At 41.2% G+C, this 23,583-nt stretch overlaps 1 protein-coding gene across 1 annotated transcript in view; it reads right to left on the bottom strand.

The window, feature by feature from the left end:
* Positions 1-20,479, bottom strand: part of LOC150085913 (uncharacterized) — a 137,052-nt gene extending 116,573 nt beyond the window's left edge. The window contains exons 1-8 of the mRNA XM_090374739.1: positions 20,357-20,479; positions 19,766-19,862; positions 11,596-11,648; positions 10,482-10,578; positions 9,536-9,652; positions 9,325-9,413; positions 8,152-8,297; positions 4,444-4,559 (exon numbers count right to left, since the gene is read on the bottom strand). Coding sequence (XP_090230865.1) covers positions 4,444-4,559; positions 8,152-8,297; positions 9,325-9,413; positions 9,536-9,652; positions 10,482-10,578; positions 11,596-11,648; positions 19,766-19,862; positions 20,357-20,439 — 798 coding nt within the window. The 5' untranslated portion in view covers positions 20,440-20,479. The remainder of the gene's footprint in view (positions 1-4,443; positions 4,560-8,151; positions 8,298-9,324; positions 9,414-9,535; positions 9,653-10,481; positions 10,579-11,595; positions 11,649-19,765; positions 19,863-20,356) is intronic.
* Positions 20,480-23,583: the final 3,104 nt, after the last annotated feature.

The following is a 23,583-nucleotide window of genomic DNA, read 5'->3' as shown; positions in this document are numbered from 1 at the left end:
GACCTAGAGCATGGAGGTCACTGAGAATGCCACGACGCCAGGTAGTATCAAATGCCTTTTCTATGTCTATGGAAACCATAACAAGATGTTCGTTTTTCACAAAGGCATTACGAATTGCAAACTCAGCTTTGATCATGAGATCTAAGGAGGACCTGTTCTTTCGAAAGCCATGCTGATTATTGCTAATTAGTTGTTGCGTTTCGATGATCCAAACAAGGCGATTATGGATCATTTTTTCAAGTAATTTACCGAGGCAACTGGATAGAGAAATAGGTCTATAACTGTTAGGACTGGTAGGATCTTTACCGGGTTTCAAAAAGGCAAGAACTGTGGCATGATGCCAAGAGCTGGGATAAATGTTTTCCATAAATATCCGGTTATAATAGACCAGCAGTATTTGTAAATTTCTCTCACCAAGGTGTTGTAACATAATGTAAGAGATTCCATCTGGTCCAGCGGCACTGTTGCGTGTTGTTTTAATGACATGTATAAGTTCATGATATTGCAGAGGCTGATTATATGGAAAGAAAACTGAAGTTCGAAAGTTGATGGCTCGTTGTTCAGTCTGGGTCTTTATTTTCTGGAAATCCGGAGAATAATTTGATGCCGCAGAAACTTCGGCAAAAGTTTTAGCCAAGGCATTTGCAATGTCTTGAGGAGCAGATAGTTCTTGCCCATTCCATGAAAGAATTGGTGAAGGGGTGGTTGGAAATTTTCCAGAAATCTGCCTGATTTTCTTCCATATTAACCTGGAGTTAGTGTTTCTGTTTATGGTGGATGCAAACCGAATCCAAGAATTCTTCTTTGCTTCTCTTTGAGTGCGACGTGCTTTTGCTCTTAGTTTCTTGTAATTGATAAGATTAGCTGTGGTTGGGGATCTACGAAATAAATTCCACGCTTTATTTTTTAACTTCTTAGCTATTGTGCATTCTTGATTCCACCAATAGTTAAGGTGCCGTCGGGACTGGGGATTCGACAATGGAATCGAACATTTAGCTGCAGATATTATATGTGAAGTGATATACTCTGTGGCTTCATCTATCGACTGTGTTTGTATATATTGTTCATCCAGGGTGACAACTGATTGAAATTTGACCCAGTTGGCTTGAGAGAACTTCCATTTCCTGCAGGGTATGATTAATGGTGGTTGTGCAGTGAGCAGGTCGCAAATAATCGGAAAATGGTCGCTGCCCATGGGATCGTCTATAACAGACCATTCTATAATTGGATACAGAATCGGGGAACATATTGATAGATCGATTGCAGAGGTTTGTCCAGTTGGTAGTTGTATGTGAGTAGGTGCACCAGTATTAAGAACAGTAAGGTTTTCCTTATCCAGAAAGGTTTCAATTAAGCGGCCATGGATATCTAATTTTGTCGATCCCCATAAGGGATTGTGGCCATTGAAATCACCCAAGAGACAGACAGGGGGTTCTAGTTGCATTAGCAGGTTTTCAAGGTCTTGGTAAGAGAAGGTATGACTTGGTGGGAGATAGACTGATACCAGTGTTAAAGCAATCTGGGTTATCAAACGTACGGCGACAACTTCAATTGTAGTTTGCAAAAAAATTTGCTTGGTCGGGATATTTGAGCTGACTAAGATGGCCACACCCCCACGGGCAGTATTTGAATTATTACGATCGTGCCGATAGATTACATAGTTCTTTATGTTGGTGGAAATTTGCGGAGTTAGATAGGTTTCCTGTAGGCAGAAACCAACTGGAGAGTAGCGGTTAATTAAGACTTGAATATCGTTAAGGTTGCTACGAAATCCTCTACAATTCCATTGTAGAATGTAAGGCATTACTGATGTTTAGTAGAAGAAGCTGCTTCTGACTGTTTTTTTAATGTGACTGTCTTGTGACGTTCAGGCCTTGGTTTATCTTTTTTTGGGAATAATGGTCGACCGGTGTCCATTTCTTCTTCCGCATATATTTCTAAGATCGGTTCTTCCTGTCTGGATGAGTCAATAGTATCCATAGACGTTTCTTGGATATTCTTTTTTAAATTTGAGTTGCGATTATTCGGTATAGAAGAAATCACTGGGGAAGGAGAAGAAGTTGTAGCTGGTACTGTAAGTGCAGTATTACTTGCCTGGTTCAACTGTTTCGGGACATTGGACTGTTGCTGAGAGAGAACAGTCCGAGCCCAGTCAGAGATTGAGGTGGTAGAAGGGACTGTAACATCAGTTTGAGTGGCTACTGATTGATATTTTTGCGTAATATTGGCGTACGTACGTTTATTCATACTGGGAGCAATTAATTTCCGTGCTTCCTGAAAGCTCACTTTATTTTCAATCTTATATTTAACGATTTGCTTTTCAGTTTTCCATCTATCGCACGTCCTTGAGTAGGCAGGATGGTTTCCCTTACAGTTGGGACAAGTCATTTCTTTTGCCAAGCAGTCAGTTTGGGTGTGGTCAGCGGACCCACAATTAGGACAAACCTGGTTTCCTCTGCATGCCGTTTGAGAGTGGCCATACTTCTGGCACTTAAAACATCTCAATGGGTTAGGTATATATGGTCTAATGCGGCAGAGTAGGTAGCCTGCTTTTATCGATGGTGGTAGATTTGGCGTGTTAAAAGTTAGAATAATATTCCTTGTAGGTGTGAGTATATTTTCTCTTTTCACCATAATTCTTTTCACAGCAGTGACATTTTGATCTTGAAGCTCTTGTGTTAACTCCTCCTCCGTGACATTCAATAGATCCCAGCTGGATATAACACCCTTAGATGTATTTAGGGTGGCATGGGGAGAAACCTTTACTGGAATTCCAGCAAAACTTGTAAGTTTTAGCAGTTTCTCTGAATGTCTACTGTTCGCTGTTTCCAATAGCAGGTCGCCTGATTGTAATCTCCTGACTGTCTTAGGAGATCCTGCCAAACTTTCCAGTTGTTTCTGGATAAGGAACGGAGAGAGCTTACTGAGAGGCTGATCTGCAAGAGAGTGCATTATAAGAAATGCAGGACAATTTGTCGCTGAGGAAGTGGTTTTCAACCTCTTGGGTTGCGACGTATTATGGTCAGGGTCTAACTCTGGCCGAGAGCTTGTCGGCTCGAGAGGCGGAAAGGCATGTTGATCCATGTTTGCTCCTTTTAGTCCTTGGCAGATGAGCTTTTCTGCCAAGACTTCCGGCCCCGCCACGAGGAGGCAGGAGCAGTGCCCGGTGTGACCAAGCGTAGAGTATTAAGTGTTAGTAAAAGAAGTATGAAAAATAAAGAAAGGTAGCTTTTCTTTCTTGCTCTGTACAAGTACTTTTTGTGACAGTAGCTGATATAAAAAATAAATTTCTTAAGGGCAGTAACTTAATATAACTTTAAATCGCTTTTATATAATCACTTTTTAAGCACAGAGAAAACGCTCGATCACATTCGCTTGGCACCCGGGGCCCCTCATGTCGGCATCAGATCCTCAACTGTATAGAATCCAAGTTAGGTGTGGCCACAAGAGCGCCTTGTATTTCCATCACTTTCATCAAGCTGCATGCCACAAATTTTCACGGATTAGCTGCGGAACACAAGTATTTAATAACAACAACATAATTCGCTTGGCAGGGCATAAGGCACGCCGAACCTTGACTATGAATCAATGCAATTTACTCCTGTGGAACGAAATTTCAAGCTACATCCATCTTCCAGTCAGATGGACCTGTTTGGATATGGAGAACGTTAGGAGGGTGCTTACTACCAAAGTGCGGTTTCCCCAACTGCGAAGTGAGTTTCCCCAACTGAGTGGTGTTTCTTATGGATTAGGTCTACCGGTCGGTTCAATGAACCATGAATGCCACGTCTGCATTGATATTTTGGACAATTGTCTATGCCCTAAATGTGCAGTATTGTGGAAGATGCCTTTACAATTTCTAACTCGACAACGTACCACGAGAGAAATCAAGAACGTAAATGTGAACTTTTCAAATAGACCATCAACCTTAGTTTCATACGTCATTCGAAAAAACTAGGAATGTATTTTTACAGATTGGATTGGTGATTGGAATTTATTTTAGACATTTTAAAAGGAACGGGGAAACATAGACTAGTTGAAAATAGTTTTTCTAGCATATTTGGTTCTCTTCATAAAAGTGAATGTAAAATATTGGTTCGATATTTCTTTTAGAATTTTTAAAATCTTCGGGACGGTACGTGTGTTACAAATAAACTATTACGAAGGTCATCAATTTTATAAAATCGGAATACCCCTGTGATCGAAGCTTTGAAAGAGTAGTTTGCACTAATTCCGTTTCGGCCTTTAGAGAGGATTCCTTTTGATGGCAGTTATAAGTGTGCTCATAAGATATAAAAATGTACTTCGTCCACTTATATTTTACAATTTGAGTTGGATCAAAATCTATAGTTGACATCCGTCTCTATTTCAAATGAGCCACTCATCGTATTGCCTTAAGTCCTGCATAAATCGAACAATAAGAATATTACACGTGAGACTTACCCCTTTCTTCTGCTTCCTGTTGTCGATCACCTGCAGAACTACATTTCGGAAGAAATCCACTACACTCTTATCGAACAATTGAAGCTTCATGATCTTTCCTAAGAATGGCAACAGAACTGCAAGAAAAGTAATATTTCTTTGAAATAACTGCATTGCACGGTGATCTAATAGCTACTTCTAATAGTAGGAAAATACCAGTCATTAGCATTTATTTGTTTTTATTATTTTAATAGACAATGCAAGGTTATCCATTCATCATTGCTATGTCACAGTAGTAGTAGTAATGGCATGTGATGCAAGAAAGCAAGTGCAGCATGCAGCATCAGCCAAAAAAAAAAAAAAAAAAAATCACACCATTCCCTCCAAATGCCTGTCGAGTTCCTCCTTAAATTTATTCAACCTATCAACTTCCACAACGACAGATGGAAGTTTGTTCCAGCAATTAACCACCCGCTGGCTAAAGGCAAATTTCCACACATCGATTCTACATCTGTCTTTTCTTAATCTGAATTTAAGCGCCCTTAGGTTGGTAAACTGAACAAGTGGAAGGATCCCATCAGAATTCAGCGTGCTCAACCCGTCCAAGGCTTTATATACCTCAATCAGATCATTGCGCATGTGCCTAGTCTCCAGCCACTGCAATTTGCAGAACTTAAGCCTCTCTTGGTAAGAGGATCCCTTCATTCCCCTCACCAATCGTGTTGCTCTTCTCTGTACACGCTCAAGCAAATCTACATCCTTCCTAAAATGAGGCCTCCAGACCTGTACTCAGTACTCAAGGCGTGGCCTGACCATTGCTTTATACAGAGGGATAATCACCTCCTTTTCCCTGCTAGCAAAATTCCTATATATCATTGACAAAACCCCATGACCTGCCCTAGCATCCTGTCTGCATTGCTCAGAAAACTTCATATCTGACTGCACAATTACTCCCAGGTCTTTTTCATTTTCTACCACCTTAAGTGTAGTACCACACAGTTGGTACGTTTCTCCGGGGTTACTTCTCCCCATATGCAGTACTTTGCATTTGTCAAGGTTAAACTTCAGTTGCCACTTCTTAGCCCATCTGCCCAAATTATCTAGATCCTGTTGCAGTAGCACACTGTCATTAACAACTCTGCCAACCTTTGTATCATCTGCAAACTTCGACATTAAGCCTGATATTCCTTCATCATTATCATTGATAAATAGACAAAACAACAGTGGACCGAACACCGAGCCCTATGGGACTCCACTTATAACATTAGTCCAAGAAGAACAGCACCCATTGATTACCACCCTCTGTCTTCTCCCACTCAACCATCCTTTTATCCATTGTAGCAACTTACCCTTAATACCAATTTGTACAATAGTCTTCCATGCGCAACAGTGTCAAAAGCTTTCCTGAAATCCAAATATATGATATATGATATCCAATATATGATAAAATATATGATATCAAAATTATTTTTTGCATCCAGTTCCTTTGTAGCCACATCATAATATCCTATTAAATTTGTCAGACAACACTTTCCCTTAACAAACCCATGCTGTGTCTGAATTATTGCTGCAGTCTTGTCTAGATGATCCTGCAATGCATCTTTAACCAGCGACTCCATTATTTTACCCGGAACAGAAGTTAAACTAACTGGTCTGTAATTACTCGTGTCACCCTTCGATCCCCCTTTGTGAATTGGGGATACATTTGCACATCTGCAGTCCGTGGGAACCTCCCCTGAGTCCAAGGACGCTCTCATAATTATGGCTAAGAGTTTGCTTAGTTGCTTTGCCGCCTCCTTTAATATAACTGGATAGATCCCATCCACACCAGGTGCTTTTCTTACGTTTAACTTCAACAATTTCTCTTCCACTTTGCTCTCAGTTATTACAAAATCATTAAGTATCCTGCTACAATTTGATAACCTTCTGTCATTTTCAAATCTTAATAATTCCTCACGTGTGAATGTCGATGCAAAATACTCATTCCGTTTGTTTGCTATCTGAGCAGGATCATCAACAGTTTAACCATCGATGTCAAGTGGACCAGTCAGATTCATCCCCTTCCTTTTAGAGTTTATATAAGTAAAGAAATCCTTGCTGTTTTTCTTAGCATCTTTTGCCAAGGATTTCTCGTAATCTGCCTTCGCCTGCCTAACCTCCTTTGTGACCAGATTAAAGATCTGCCATAGGCTTCTGAGTCGCTTGATAATTTATATGCATCCCATGCATTTTTCTTCTCTGTTACGAGTCTCATTAGTTCATTTGACAACCATTTAGGCCTAAACCTTGAACAATATTTCTTAATAGTAGCTTTTAGTAGCTTCCACGATTAATTCCTTGAATGTTTCCCACTTAGAATTTACTGTTGGTAACATCATCAGTTAATCCCACTGTTGTTACTGATGATGTTACTGTTGGTAACATCTTCAGTTAACTGTACAGAATTTAAAAACTGTCTGAGACCACTGTACTCACCTTTAAGGAAGCAAAAACAGTTTTCTTTACCCGTGATGGTAATTATATCTTAATTAACAGCACATAACACCTCCTCCCTTCCTATCCTGTCTATCCTTTCTGTACACATTGTACTCCCCAAATTCCAATTCTGCATTCCTAATATCAGTGTGACACCACGTCTCTGATATCCCAACAATATCCGCCTTTGATGTCTTGAGAACACCTGAAATTCATAAAATATATTTACTATACTTCTAGTATTGGTATACATGCACCTATTCCTAGTTACCCTAACACATCCCATATACCCACTTGTTTCACGACGACTGCCATCTGTCCCTGAAACCCCCAACACCCCTCGCTCTAGGTCGCTACTTTTTCTAATAGAAGTTGTGCAAGAATCACCTTCTCTGCCTGCGGCTACTTTTAACCTTTTAGTTTGTGAATCCTCCCCAAGCTAGCAGTTTTCCGACCCACCTAACATTGCCTCGATAGCATCAGCAAATGTACCAAGGTAGTTATGGCAACCAGAAAAACACGACGTCATTGAGTTTGCCGTGAGATATTTTTAGGCAGATGGTAGGAGGGTGTTTCAGATTGCTCCGCATGTACTGTCTGAAAATTATGTGTGATCTGAGATCTATATTGTTTGCTGGACGAAAAACCCGAGATTCGGGAGTAAAAGCCATGCTGCCCTCCCCTGAGGCCGACTAACTGAGCCACTTTTTGAAAAAAGGCCCATAAACTTTGCTCTGGTCATCGACGGGACTCGAACTCTAGTCTTTTCACCCGGTGTGGGGATGAGTTTTTCCGAGAAAGAGGCATATTTATTTTGGATCATTGCCTTTCATTCAAACTCTGTGCTATCCTGAATGACCTCAATCAAAGAATTAAGAACTGTATTCCCACCGATGGGGAACATATTGTTAGTAGAATTTCAGACTATGGAGTGGATGCGCGTTTACTCGAAAGATGGAGCTTCCAAAAGAATCTTTTGGAAGCTCCATCTTTTAATAGCTTTGTAATGAGATGGTTCTAAATATTGTCTAAATTTAAGGCTTCCTTTCGTTTTGAAGAGCAAATTAAACTTACAGCTAACCAATATTACTCGTACTGGCATGTTCCCATCATGCATGCAGTTCTCAGTGAGATAAAATCACGCTTTATAATCAAAAACTGAAAATTTATTTTAACAGACAGCCTTTCTAATGATAATTCCTAATGCTGTTAATAAAATAAATTACTAAAAGAGAAACGGAAAATGGTACTTACACACAATCATAGCTCTGATGTTCACATTCCCGCCGAAAAACTTCCTCGCGTGCGTAACCATGGGGTTGTTGGGGTCATTGTGAGAGTCGATTTTCACTCCAAAAGCGCTGCTACTTATAACATCCATCGTGAAGGCACCAAACAACCTGAAATATTTCAAATCCTCAGTTTCAGCGAACCGCACTTACACTACCTCTTTGTTTCTGAAAATATTAATCTGATTTTAATTAAGTAGTTAATTCTTAGTGTATTTCTTTGTCATTACTTTCTAGGCAATACTCGATTATTCCACACTGGCTGCTCAATCCATCTTTTGTACATTTTTGAAGTCCTTTCTCTTCTCGGGGATCTCTCGTAATCCCATCTTGGAACTTGCCATTATCAATCTGCTCTCAGAATTCATATTTTTTGTTACCACTTTGCAAGTCTCTTTAGGTTTGTTCTTTGAAACAGCCAATCCTCTTCCTCCTACTGAGTTCATCTTAGATCTGATGGTTTATTTCAGCTCTCACCCTACTGCTAGTAGTTCTGTCGAAATTTTCTCAACGTACGACTCTTCGCAAGTATCCATTTCTTCCCTGCAAAGAACCGGACGTTGTCACTTTCAGGTTGGGGACCTTTTATAGTCATAATGATCTCCAAATACTGTCAGTGAATGGCTTGTTTCTTCACAACTCGATAGCGAGAAAATATATAACGACACGAGAGCATCTCCTTCCGTTACGGTGGAGAAAAATGGGGAATCTTATTCTGCTCTATTCTGGAATTTTTCACAATCTCGTATTACACCGGATTGAACACCCTTTTTTCAATTTAACTCCAAAGGTTGACATCCAGCGTGAATAGTTCTGGATATGTTTCTATAGTCATGTAAGAGCATTCCAACACTTATTCACTCGCATTAAAGCAATCCAGTATGTATTACTTATCAGTTGAAACGGATTAACAGATTTCTAGGATTATTTCTAGGATTAACAGAGAACTGGAATATTTGTTTCATCTGCGAAATTGTCAATTTACGTTAGCTTGGCATAGAGCTAAAAGATTAATAACTTTTCCGTGGCATTCACCATAACTCGATGCCATAATAATATAAAAGGTAATAGGAATCATTTTTCTAGATTAGAAAGAGGATTCATGTTACTCGAATTTCGACATAGATCGGCCACTTACCTTCTGCAGTCAACCGGGTTTTCTTTCTTCGCTATTTCCAAGAAGTTTTTTGTAAGTGTGTCAGCACAATCGTTAATGATCATTGCCATCTGAAAGAACAAAACAAAAAATGTGTAGATGCAGTATTTATCAAGATCAACTTACATTTTCGTATTCATAATTTATGAAGATGAATTTCATTCGTAACTTTTCTCATTTTGACTGTAATTACCTTCCTCATTTTGCCAGATGTGAATGCAGGTGTCATGATGGTTCGCACCCTTTTCCACTGTTCCCCATGCACGAAGGTCAGCATATTTTCTAATAATTCATCTCCACTATAGAAAACCTAAACGGACGAAAAGTATTAGCATTCTCATTTGCAAAAAAGACAAGGTTATAATTAAATTGTGTCAGTATCTGTTTCTGACGATTTAAAACAAGATTTTATTCGATTGGTGCGTATTCGCAAGCCTTTATTCCAACCACAATTATTCAGGGTAAGAATAAAAATGTACCAAACTGCAAGAAACGTTTAGCAGTTATTAAAGTATATTTTATAGTATAATAAAATTCGAATCAGGGGGGAAAGAAAAAAGAAACTGTGGGATAATCAACACCGAGGAAGTCATCTGAACATGAGAAAAAACTCAAGAATTTATGTAGAGGTTTATCATATACTAACAAACAAAATATATCATTTATATTTATCCAGTTTTTTTATCACGGCTGAGAAGCTGTTTTTTTTGTGAAGACTCTGTCATAAATTGACTCCATCAAAAACTTTTTCCAAACTGAAGCCTTGACTCGTTAATAAAGGTAATTATATCGCGTGAAGTATGGCTATTTTCCATACCAGTGAATCTAACTCCTACTAGTTGGATTACTGGTTGTTGAACACCTTTAAATCGTATATGTATCCTTCTATGGCTCGTTCTGTGAAGAAACGAAGTGTTTATGTTAGTAAAAGTACTACCCGTCTTAACACAGATGTAATTCAGAATTAAATTTCGAAATATAAGCGAGCCATGTCAGTTTACTGAGAAGAGATGCAACGTATCAAGAAGTCGGTTACCAAAAACAACTCATTTGTTTCATACCATCGTGTAAATTTAATATTAATGAAGTGATCTGGTAAATTGACATGTGGCTCACCCAGTATTTCGTTCAGAGCTTACCCTTCTTTTGAGAAAATGATTAAAGTCCTTCACCAAGATCTGCTTGACAATATCCGGGTCAGCCACAAAAAGAGTCGGACGCATACCCTCGTATAATCTGAAAAAGAAGCGCACATCGTGCTTAGTATTAACAAGAAAATAAAGTAGCAGTTATAAAGTGAAACCTGAAACATCTTTGAATATTTCAAGAGTTTAGCAACTTTATTTCTGTCTATCTGATCGAATTAAAACTCATCAAAGGAGTAATGAAAGGTTTTGACAACAAGGAAATGTCTTAATATCTTTTTAACCAGAATACAGTCTCGAAGAACCGGTTTATATATAAAGGATACTTCCCAAATTAATGTTAATAAGGGTAACACTCTAAAGCACGTGAAATGAGATAAATTATGTTTTATTATGGACAAAGGATTGTAATTTATCATAAGTTGGCTAAAATCCACAAGCAACACTTGCAAGTGGCGACGTTATGGATTCCATGCTGAATCCTATCATCAGGCTCAACCAACAAAACGCTAAATAAAATTTTCTTCAATAGACTTCTTCTGGCTTTCATTTTTGTTGATTAGACTGATGGTAAGATTGAACACGGAAGCCAGAAAGGTCATCATCGGTCAGGCGGTCTCTCCCAAATTTTGGCAACTCGTCGTATATTCACAACTATACATACAGTATTACAGACACCATTTATTCTACTGTACAGAGAATGAGGTACATCTATTTAAAAGTAGGCGACAATGTCGAAATTCCATGCAGCCCACTCAAATTAGTTCTACCCTTACTGTGAGCTGCAGAATGTTAGTTTCAAAATGTCTCATTCACTCTTAACCAGGGAATACAGTGTTAAAGCCAACTGATGCACTAAATAACTTCAATTTTTTATTTTTTTAGCCATAAGCAAAATATTAGAGCATAAATTGGGTTTTTAACGCTCAGTTAATCTGAGCCATCATGATTCTAAAAGAAAAGGTGCACTTTAAAATAAATAAAGTCAGTGCCGATATTTAATCATAACCTTATACAGAGCCACCCTGATAACACTCGTTATGAAGGTGATTCCTCCTATTATGTACACAGAACAGTTGAACATCTTATGGAGAAAAAATGCACTTACCCTATAAGTCTTCCATATTTCTTGTATACTTTCAGTTGTTTTTCATGAAATGACTGCGGAGAAATGAAATAGAAATCTCTTAGGTTTTGAAAGGAGAAGGTCTTAATGCAAATGCAATCAAACATTTAACGGTCACGATGTTGCGACCATCGAAAAGTAATTAAGCACCAGATAAGGTAACAAAAATAAGAAAGTTTAAAGAGTGAGGTTTCTTTTTCGATTAATTCTAATGCAAAAATTTATTGGAACCTATAGTCGGGAGAAAATGTACTGGCGGTTAAAGGTCATTCACTAGCTCCTCTTTCCTTCCTCCCCTATATACCTTGAGATGATAAATGTTGAATTTCTGGAGATGAACTGTGAATGGGGCGTGTATATTACTTTTGCGTTAACCCTGAAACCTTTAATTTATTGGGCCAGGTTACGGCATTACCCTGGCATTACATTGGACGAATCTGTACATAGTGTATATTCTGCTGTGTTCCTGAAGAAGAGGATATTGTACATATTGCACATAGTGTATTTCTGTGGAGCTTTTCAGAATTCGTGGAATTTGCTTTCACTGTGTTTTTTGTTAGAAGATCAATGATTTCTTCAACAACTGAAGACGTTCTGCCTACAAGGGGTTAGGCAAACTGTAAATTAAGTTGTTTTGCTGATCCTAGTTCCTAGGATGGGATTTTCCATGAGATAGGTCTCCATGGTTAGAGAAGTTAGTCCACTTCTCCACTTCTTCCTACTTTATTCTTGCTTTACTTCTTTTCACTTCTAACTATTGGAGAGTCCCTCTGTTGATTCTCCTCTATTCTATCCATTTACCTCCCCAGATCCCAAACTTCTCCCTCTGTATTCCTCTTTTTCCACTTCATTCTCTTTTTCGGGCACTCTCAGGGGTTATGCCCTGGGCTTGCCCAGCAGGAGATAATTGATCCTGGCCGCCTCCACGTGGCGGGGATGGGGGGTGAAACGTAGTGACCAGGTGTTACTGCTTCTTACCTGCTAAGAGCCAGGCACCGACCGATAACATAACAACAGAACACATCATAACACTTACACGTCCAACACACTACATACAATTGGCCGGTTTTGACATAAGCTTCAACACAAGAAGTACAATAGGGGCTTATGGGGGAAGCCCTGGGATCCGCCACAACAACACATGAATATCCATGAATATCCCTGTGAATGGGGCGTTTGGTGTACAAAGGCCATAATGGAAAAGAACAAGCGTAAACTTGACTCAATTCAAAGCTTCATGCTGTTGTCTATCCGCAGGGCATGTCGCACTGTCAACACCCCTGCCCTACAGGTTATTACTGGATGCTTCCCACTCTATCTTGAGGTGATTAAAAGGGGACTTTACCATCGATTAAAGAATGGAATTCCGACAGTGTTGTTAAATCTTCAACTGCAGCTTACCAATGACCTGAAACAAGAAAGAAAACGTATCTTCAAACACCCTCAAGGACTTTGGCAGCATTCTTGGGAAACCACGCCCAAAGGAGAAATTACCAGAAGATTCCTCTGATCCATTGACATGACTTTCCCAAAGTCTCCTTCCTGGTTTTCACCTGGTCTGCAAGTTACATTCCTGATCACAGGACATGGGCCCTTTCAACAGAAATTGACAGCAATGGGAATTGAAAGCAATCCATTCTGCCACTGTGGCGAAGAGGAATCATGGGGGCATCTCATGTATGAGTGTCCTGCTCATGATGATTGTAGGCTCAAATTTTTTACTGAAATCCAGGGAAACCCTCGTAACCATGAAACATACCTGCTTCAGAATGAAACAACATACAAAGCCCTAACGAGTTACGCACAAGCTGTCTTTACCATCAGACGGGCAAAGTTTGCTGAACTTAGAGCTGCTCAAAACAACGACCCTCAAGTGCAAACACAAACTGGGGTCGGATAGCATTTTCCCAACTGATAAAAGAGTAAGACAAAAGATTGTACTGAAGATTAAAATACTATGCTGGCATCATCATGGTTGGCACTCCTTGAAAAGCTGACTCCCAGAGAGTGCTTGGCCTTTGGCACTCGCACAGTGGCGCCTGTCCCTGTGACTTTTGATCCCTCTCCCCATCCCCTATTTCTCCTTACTCGGGTGGACTGCCTTCTCTATCTGTCCACTTTAGCTTGTTCCTCCCTCACATTCAGACCCCCTTCCGCTTGTTCCCCAGGCCTTCTCTTCTCTTCTCTTTTTCTGTCTTTTTTTTTTTTTTTTTTTTAACTTGGTCTTCGTCCAGGACACTCAGGCGACCCTGGCGGAGACCAGCCAGAGAATAAAGGGCAGCCTGGCTACCTCCTAGAGGTGTGTGCGGGCAACGTGAGGTCCCACCAGGGGCCCTGCGGCCAAATGCCAGGACACCCAACAGAACCTAACGGAACATGTCATATACAACAGACAACACTTTTCTGGCATTTACGGTAGTTCTGTATTTCTTCACAGCGAACATATGGCGCAGATGTGAGAAATCACAGTGGGGCCTGACCCTAACACTATGCACACTATGTGATGGGGCGTGCCACCTGCTCAAACACCCTATGGGAGGCCACTATTGATATCACTATGGTCTCAAGGCGGGGAGAGGGAACGGGACTGTCCCCTCCCTGCCGTCCTCCCGTTTACTTCTCCTGGTGCGGCATGGGCATGCCGCATTGATATCTGGGGTCATCTTCCCTATTGGCCCCATACTTCTGTCTTTCCCCCCACTCTCTCTCTCTCTCTCTCTCTCTATACATCACAGTGTACGCCACACACGACAAAAACTTAAACTTCCAAATTATAACAGCCAAATCGTGCATCAATTCCGAAATTTAACCTCATTAGCGAACCACCCCTTAAAATCGCGTTTTTATATTTATTTATTATTATTATTTTATTTTAATTTTTATTTCTTTTTATTAGGCCCTAGCCACTGAAATCTCAGGAAATTAGGTGGCAGGGCCTGCCAGAGTAAATAATTATGCTGGGTGTACCTGGTCTGCCTCCACGGGGCTGAGTGTGGGCAACGTTGGGCCCCAGCAGGGGTCTAGCGGCTAAATGGCCAGTGGAACAACGATACACAACACAATACTTCCAAATCCCATACACTTTTAAATCTCTGGCCTTAACAGTGATCTGTTACACCCACAAAGAAAACCATGCGGAGATGGGGGACACCCCTGGTGCCGTTTGACACGAACAAACTTTATTTTACTTTATGGTCTCAAGGAACATTGTAGGCAAAATTTTCAACTGGAAGGTCAACGAGGCGTGGACTACATCGGATCACAGGGTTATTTCCTTCCAGCTAAACCGATCTCTAGCTAGATCCCCAGCCATACCAGTCATGTTAAATAGATATGCAATTGGAAAGGCGAACTGGGACGTCTTCAGGACAACCCTAACTAATGAGACCCAACCCCACCTACTTCCCGACAACGCAGATGCCCTCCAAAGACAAGTCACTGATCTGATCACAACCGCCTGCAACTTGGCAATCAAAAGGAAACACCCTACCCCGGGCGCAAAGTCCTGGTGGAGCCCAGAGTTGCATAGGTTGCGCCGAGAAGTCATTATAAGAAGAAAGACTTTCCAGCGTGCCCGGAGGACCTGGCCGGCACGTGAAGTAGAGGCGCTCAGACAGAACTACAGGGAAGTGCGAAACCAGAATATGGCCCTGATCCGCAAACGAAAACAAGAATCCTGGCAACACCTGGTCACCACCACTGGCAATACCGACTCCTAGGGAGTGGTGTACAAGATCACCATAACCAAACTGCCCAGGGGAGATGTCACCACTGCACCAAGTCATTACAAGGTACGGAAGCAACCACCTGGCAGCAATCCATAACAAACATTTTGGACGCCATCATACAACCAGCAACAAACCCAATCACTCAGGAACAAAAATCCCTCTGTGCAGAGAATGAGACTTACCACACTGAAGAGCACGAATCTCGCTTTGACTTAGGAGAACTACAAACTGCTGCGGTCCTAATCAAAGATAGGAAATGCCCAGGACCGGACCTGCTGGAGCCGGAGCTTATAAAGAAAACAGTGGAGTGTGCCCCCGAATTAATACTTCATCTATTCAATACTTGTCTACGTGATGGTCACTACCCAACAGATAGGAAGTCGGCCAATGTAAAATTAATCTTGAAGAACCCGACGAAACCACCTGAACTCCCGAACTCCTACCGTCCCATCGCTCTCCTGTCGGTACTTAGTAAACTCTATGAAAGACTACTCTACTACAGACTTCTCAAACACTACAACAATGCAAACATGGCTTCTCACAGACAATTTGGATTCAAAACGGGACACTCCACTGTGCATGCACTCCTCAATCTCCTTGAAGCAGTAGGAATTACCCAAAAGAAATACTTTCTGGTCATCGCTGTCGACTCACTTTGGTGGACGAGTGTCCTAGGCAGACTGCGCCAATCAAAGCTTCCAGTAAAAGTATATAACTCAATCAAAAGCTACCTTTCCAACAGGCCAATCACTGTCAATGCTCCATATATGAAAATCACCAGACAGGTCTACAGCGGATGCCCACAGGGCTCGGTTCTGGGCCCATTCTTGTGGAATCTTGTCCTTGTTGAATTCCTTGGCATGGACCTGGGAGAAGTCACCTCTCAGGCCTATGCAGATGATCTTATTATCACCATTACCGGCGATTCTAGGGCACGACTGGAGACTTTGGCGAATAATGCACTACAGAAGCTACAGGACTGGGCTAAACACCATAATCTCACCATCTCTGCCACCAAAACAGATTCTATTCTTCTCAAAGGAAGTCTCAATGAAGCCAGACCGCCACAGATAAAAATCGACAAGAAGACCATAAAATTCTCCACTCAACTTAAGTATCTGGGAGTTATCCTTGACAGCAAACTAAATTTCCAGCCACATCTTAAATACCTAAGAAGAAAGATACGTAATTACACCGCTGTTGTCATCAGGGTCTCCAGACGGGACTGGGGACTCAATAGGCACACTCTGTCCTTATTCTATAAAGTGGTATTTACCCCGATTATCACGTACGCAGCAGGCATCTGGTACCCGAAAGCAATCACTGTTAGTGGTAGAAGAATCCTCGACTCTCTGCAAAAAAACATCCTGCTAGCTACAACCCATGCCTGCTGCACTGTCAATACCCATGCACTGCAAATCCTGGCAGGCGTCATGGCACTGGACCTGAAGGTGGTCCGCTGTGGACTACTCTTCCACATCTTCAAAGCAAATTCCAAGACCATCCTCGACTTCACAACAGACCCCGTAAACGACAGAACAGCAGAAAAGAAGCGTCTCCTCACGCATCTGCAGTAAACATGGCAAGCGAGATGGACTACTTCCAGCAAAGGCGAAATCACTAGAAAGTTCTTCTCTTACATTAACAGGGTGTGCCCCAGGCTTCCCCCCCCTGGTTTTCACCTGGCCTTTATGCTGCATACCTGTTAACTGGCCATGGATCATTAAAAGGCAAATTGACGGCCCTGGGAATCATCGATGATCCCACTTGCACCTGTGGTGGGACTGAGAGTTGGTCGCACCTTATGTACGAAGCACACGCTTCTTGATTAGACCGGGGTTCGAGCCCGTGAGCCACCAAATACGGAGGATGCGGAAAGGTCAGGGAATGACCACCGCAAATCCCCGGAGCAATATGGCCTTAGTTGCTAACGCTCCTAAAAACCAAACAAACACACCTTATGTACGACTGCCCCCAGTATGAGGATCTCCGCTGCACCTTCATCACTTCCTGGACCTACATACCCAAAGACCAAGAAACACACCTGCTTGATAGTAGGGAGGAATATACAGCTTTTACGCGTTTCGCACAAGAGCTCTTCAGCCGAAGGAAATCCTTATGTACAGTTCCTGTACCGGCACCACAACGGTCCCAACGAAGACAACAGACGGTTTAAGACCATGATGGACTTTCATCCAGACAAGATAATCATGAACTTGACCGTCACACCATCAAACCGACAACTATCCGACGATTGGAGTTTGAAAGCTACCATTGGATCGAATTAAACCCCTGGATTGGACACTACCCGATGTCAATGATGGCCGACCGGGCTAGCCGAGTGGGTAAAGTACCTGCCCGGTAACCCAAAGGTCGCGGGTTCGATTCCCGCGTCGGGCTTGGATCAAAGTACTGCAAAAACCTTGGGAGGTGCAATATGGCCACAGAAGCCGATGCGCCAACAACTGCCAAATCAAAAAAAAAAAAAAGATGTCAATGACAGAGGCGCCAAATGGCGATTCTATCTGTGCTCCCTTGTACAGTCACTTTCGACCTCATTCCTTCCCTTTTCTTCACCTTATGGACTGAGTGTCCACTGATTTGTTGGAGATGCCTTCGCCTATATCCCCTTCCTCTTACTTTCATTTCCCCTCTTCTTCTGTGCACCCTGCACTAACTCACTCTATTTAATCGCTTTTTTTTCTTTTAATTTATTTATTTATTTTATTATTATTTGTATTGGTATTTTTTTTTTTAACTTGGTCTCCGCTCAGACGACCCTGACGGAGACTAGCCAGAGAATTATGGGCAGCCTGGCTACCTCCTTGTGGTGTGTGCGGGCAACGTGGGGTTCCACCAAGGGCCCTGCGGTCAAATGCCAGGACACACAACAGAACCCAACACAATACTACACATCCAACACAGAACACTTTTCTGGCATTTACATTAGTTCTGTATTTCTTCACAGTGTACATATGGCGCAGATGTGGGAAACCACAGGTGGCGCCTGACCCTAACACTATGCACACTATGTGAATGGATGAATATCTATGAATATCCCCTGTAAAGAAACGTCTTCAGACCGGTTATAAAGGAAGAGGTACGAATGCACATCCTAATTCAAAAGAACAGTGCCCAAGGAAATATCTGTAGAAAAGCTGAGCAGCAGGAACTGAACGAATGTGTGGTAGGGAGTGGAGTGTGAGATCGTGATGATCATTAACTACTGCTTACCCGCTCGAGAAAGTCTCCTCAACTTCTCTGCTCATGACTAAAGTGGAGAAGCAAGTTGAACATTCATCGCTGTTGTTATTGGGTTTCAGGAGCATCGGCGACTAAGGCCATGTTGCTCCGTGTATGCTGTCTGTAAATGCTTGTGTCCTGAGATCGATTTTCTGTTTGCTGGACGAAAAACGAGTTTCCGGGAGAAAAAACCATGCTAACCTCACCTGAGACCGACTAATTCGGCCATTTTGTGAAAAAGACCCATAAAAATTCCTCTCGCCTTCGACGGGATTCGAACTCCTGTCTTTTCCATCCAGTGTGGGAAGGATGGTGATCCTTCCAACTGTGCTACCCAAGAGGACAGGGTTCATCGCATTAACTCCTTTAGTCAGATAATTGTAATATTTTTTGCTGGAAATAAAGATAAGAAGTAAAACTTTTGGGAATTAGAAAATAGATATTACACTTTAAGTACGAGTGTTAAGAAACATAAATCCTTATTTCATATTTTAAAATATTTTATTGTTATTCGTTCAGTTCTCTCAGTTGTGACGTCATTTCTTACCATTTACATTTCTTCCGTTTTATTCAGTTCAGCAGATTTCATCAAAGAGAATCCGAACTAGTCAAGAAATTCTGCTTCCAGTGTCTCTTTACCAATTAAATTCTACTTTTGTGTTAATGCCAGGATTAATTTAGATTTCGATGCCCGTGAGTTGCCCTTGTGGGTGACACAGTTGGTAGGGTCGCCGTCCTTCTCACACCGCTTCGACAAGACGTTTAGTTGGTCTCAGGCGAGGGTAGCACGTTTTTTTCTCTCCCGGAAACTGGGGTTTTTCATCCAGACAAGAGAAAATGAAGCTCAGAACACATGCTATTTATAACTTCAGGTTGCATTGTTCCATAAAAATAAGACACAAATCTTTAGCTGGAAGAGTAGAGTCTGACGTTACTTTTCCTTGCGGATGGTGATCAGCTTTGGTTCAAAATATTTTCTGAATTTGGTAAGGAAAAAACTAAGAATTTCGAGTTGTATTTCAGGTAATTGCTTTCGAGGGCAACTGCCTTCTGCGCAACTTGTTCTGCTTCTACAATTCATTTAAATAAATTGTTTTCTGCACGTGAACTGTTGTAGAAAACCGCTTTTTACAAAAGGAAAAAAAATGATTTACGTATGCAATTCAATTAAAGTTCCTTACCTTCCCAATCAAATGTATAATCGATCCAAATATTGGATAGGGTTTTAAATATGGAATGCCCCTCGATTGCCAGTAGTTGTGGTTTTTCGTTAAGTAGCTGAAAAATAAAGAATTTCGTTAGAAATTGTTAAATTATAAATTTCCATTAAAAGAAATAAAATACAAATAAAAATTTATTTCAAAAATCCACCATTTCGTTTTTAGTGCAAAAGAACGTGGAAGTATGTAGAAAAAAAAAAAAATCATTCCAATATGAATGCAGAGGTGGAACTACGAATTTTATCCCCGCCCTCCCGAGTGGTAGCAGGCCTGGCGGTTTGGTGGTGTTGCCGCTGAAGTAGAACGATTATTCGCGGAGAAGATTAACTGCGTACTTAACTGTCCACTTCAAGGAGACAGGAAATGATTGTTTTTTTTTTATGAGAGAGACAGAGACATTCATCGGCCTTATTCAACTTCCTCTCGTAGTTTGCTTTTGTATACCTTCATTACCGTTTTATTTGTACCATATCTTGACCCTTTTTGTCTCTCTAAATTAGAAATATCCTCATAAACAGTTTAATATTTGAACATAAACGAGCGTCTACTCACATGTATAAGATTGTAATGAGGCAGAAGAAAAGAGCGCCGGTGTACAGCGATCCTGCAGGAACGTCAACTCCGAACAGATCCATTCCGACGGCAAGGACGTGGCCGATTCACGTGGTAACCTGAAGAGACATCAATCACGATGTGTAGCATGCTTTTATTCAGCTACTGCACACATGATGCAACTACTGACGTCACCAGAGCACGTGGCTTTGATACGTCATGATTGCAGCGTCGTTTCATCTATTTTAATCTTTCGTGTCCGACCTTGGTTCGCGTTCATTGCCGTGCGCGTCTCTTCCAGCGCTGACGAGGGTTAAAAAATTATGCCCCTACATTTGAAAGCTTTCAGTGGGGGCGCTGACCTACCAAGCTGCAGTGTTGTTGCCAGTTGTCCGACGCCTCACCACCCTCTGAAGAGAGAGAGAGAGCAGCAATCTTCGAAATAGTTATGCGTAGCAAACAGACCAGTCCTAATGTACAAATCTGCGGTCATCGATTATTGTTATCTGACTGCAAATTGATAAACATTCGATACCATTAATCTCTTCTCTGGCTTCGTGGCAAGTTCTTCTGTTTTAAATAAATGGAAAACATAAAATTATGATGGTAATAATAATAATAATAATAATAAAAATCTCAGGGGGATATTGATGTGTTGTTGAGGCGGATCCGAGGGTTCCCCCCATCAGCCACCGTTGTACACCTTATGTAGAAGCTAAGGCCAAAACCGGCCATTTTTATGAGTGTGTTGGATGTGTAAGTGTAGTGATATGGTGTGTTATTATATTTTCGGCCGGTACCTGGCTGTTAGCAAATGGGAAGTATCCACACCTGATCACCAAGTCCCAATCCCATCCCCGCGACGTGGAGGCGGCCAGAGCAAAAGATCCGAGAAAGCCCAAATTACGATGAAATGAAAAGACTATAGAGGAGAAGTTTGGGTGCTGGAGAGTTAGGAAGAATAGAAGAAAGGAGGATCAAACAGAGGAACCCTCCAATAGTTAGAAGGTAGAAGAAATGAAGCAAGACTAATGGAGATAGAGGTGGAGAAGTGGACTGACTTCTCATGTTATTGGAAATAATCCCACGGAGAATCCCATCGTAGAAGCTAGGATCAGCAAGATTTCTTAAAATATAATTATGTCTAATCTGTTGTAGACATTGCTCCAAGAACTTTAATTTTTGTTCTACCCCAATCACGCTATAAAAAGGTTCCACGTCTTCAGAAGAACACCAAGAATTTACACACACTAGATAGAGGAGCACGTTCGATGTGCTGCAGGGTATATTTGATTACAATGAGTATCCAATCATCATCAACTTCTGATAAAATTATCCCAAATTAGCGAGTCTAAGCTCCTCTCTTCTTTTAAAAGCACGTGAGGCAAAGGTGTTTGTTCAGTTCTATAAATGTCACTTGAGATTGGAGAAGCGCAGGTTTATTTCCCACTGTGAAGGTATCTGAAACAAGCTGTAGTTCACGCCTGTAGTCTTGATAATATTGACAATCGAAAATAATGTGGTCAACATTCTCTTCCTGTCCACAGAGACAAAGCGGGGTAGGAGACAGTCCTACCCCGCTAATAATTTGCTATTAATACTCCCGTGGCCGGTGAGTAAAAATGTACCATGCAAGCCAGGTGCAAACCACAAAGATTCCCTCTTCCTTAACTCCTTCACCGATGGTAAGAACTCTCTGTTCACGGCGTCAAGTTCCGAAGCTGACCAGTCTCTTTGCCATTATCTGCATAAATGGAACGAAGCCTTCTTTTCTCAGGTGTTAAAGAAGCATCTAGGTCAAGTTGCGCATCATCCAAAGTGACAGGAATTGATTTCTTCAGGTGATACCTCATATATCTGCATTGTATTTCATAGTGCAGGGGAAATTTTCCCGATAACACCTGCAAAGCCATAGTAGAAGTGGTTCTACACGCCCGTGACATCATCAGGAGGGTAGCACGCTCGGCCTGCAGAAGCTGTTTCATAATTGCGGACTTGTTGGCCCTATGTCTCCACGCTCTAACTTCATAAGCAATGATAGGTAAAAATACACAATTGCAGCATAACCTGAGTGAATGACCTCTTAGGTCCCATTCCTGCCTGGTTACTTGTCTCAATCGGGATAAGAAGGACTTGCAGTTCTCTTTCACGTGTCTTGCATGGAGTAGAAAACTTAAGGCATCATCCAGTTGATGATATATGTTAGGAAGAAAGATAAGAAGGTGGATATTCTAATATGTAAAGTAATTGCAGAATGTTGCAAAAATGGGAAGCAGATACCTTGAGCATATTAATGTGTGTAAAAATTTTGTATAATACTGGGAATAAATCTTGTTCTGTTATTAAATTATGTTTCATCTTTGAGAAATAGCTCCACAGCTTCATAACAAATAACAGAATTGTCAAGGCAGAAGGGAAGCTAACAAAAGGAAAACGTACCTCAGTACTTGGATCTTCTGATTAAATTAAAAAAAAAAAAAAAATAAATAAATAAAATTTATTTACTAAGCAGCAGATAGCTTGTGGACCTTGGAAGGGAGGTTTTCTAAATTTAATTTAAAGCTACAGCCTGTACAGGTTCCAAGGTAGCGTGCAAAAAAAATACAAAAAAATATATTGTATGCAGATCGCGCATTTCCCACAAAGTCACAGACCACCACAATCGGCAAATAATACACGAAATATATTACATTATTTTCCGATCAGTTACCTCTATAACAACGTGGCACTTCTGAAGGCCATCCGCACAGTTGAATACTGGGCTGCCTGCCGTAGGCCACTAGGATCAGTTGAAGAGGAACGAGAGAGGAGAATAAACGAAAAAACAAGGAGCCACACGCTTGGGAAAGACGGCTTCAGCAGACGATAAAAGAATTAAGAGTCAAGTTATGCCAATTGATCCAGTATGAACGGGGGAATAGGAATAAGAACTTGATTGGAAAAGTCAAGAGTATCCTCAAAAAAGGCAGCTTCCGCAGCAAACACGAGAGCAAATATCAGAGAATACTTGGACATTGAAACAGAACCTTCTCGCATTCAGCAAGAGACTCTGGCAATATAAAGAGAGGTCCCAAAGGAAAATAACAAGAGTCTTCGATGAAAACTAAAGGGTATCGGACAAGACGGCAACGGAGCATCCGAACAGAAGGCTATCGAGGAGATGTACACAATGCTCACAAGCTGCTTAACAATGAAGATACTAGACAATTTGGCGAGCCAGAACATCC

The sequence above is a fragment of the Mastigoproctus giganteus genome, chromosome 5 (genome assembly GCF_048544385.1).
Source record: "Mastigoproctus giganteus isolate SK-2022 chromosome 5, ASM4854438v1, whole genome shotgun sequence".
Taxonomy (NCBI): Eukaryota; Metazoa; Arthropoda; class Arachnida; order Uropygi; family Thelyphonidae; genus Mastigoproctus; species Mastigoproctus giganteus.
This window is presented reverse-complemented; position numbering and strand designations above follow the sequence as displayed.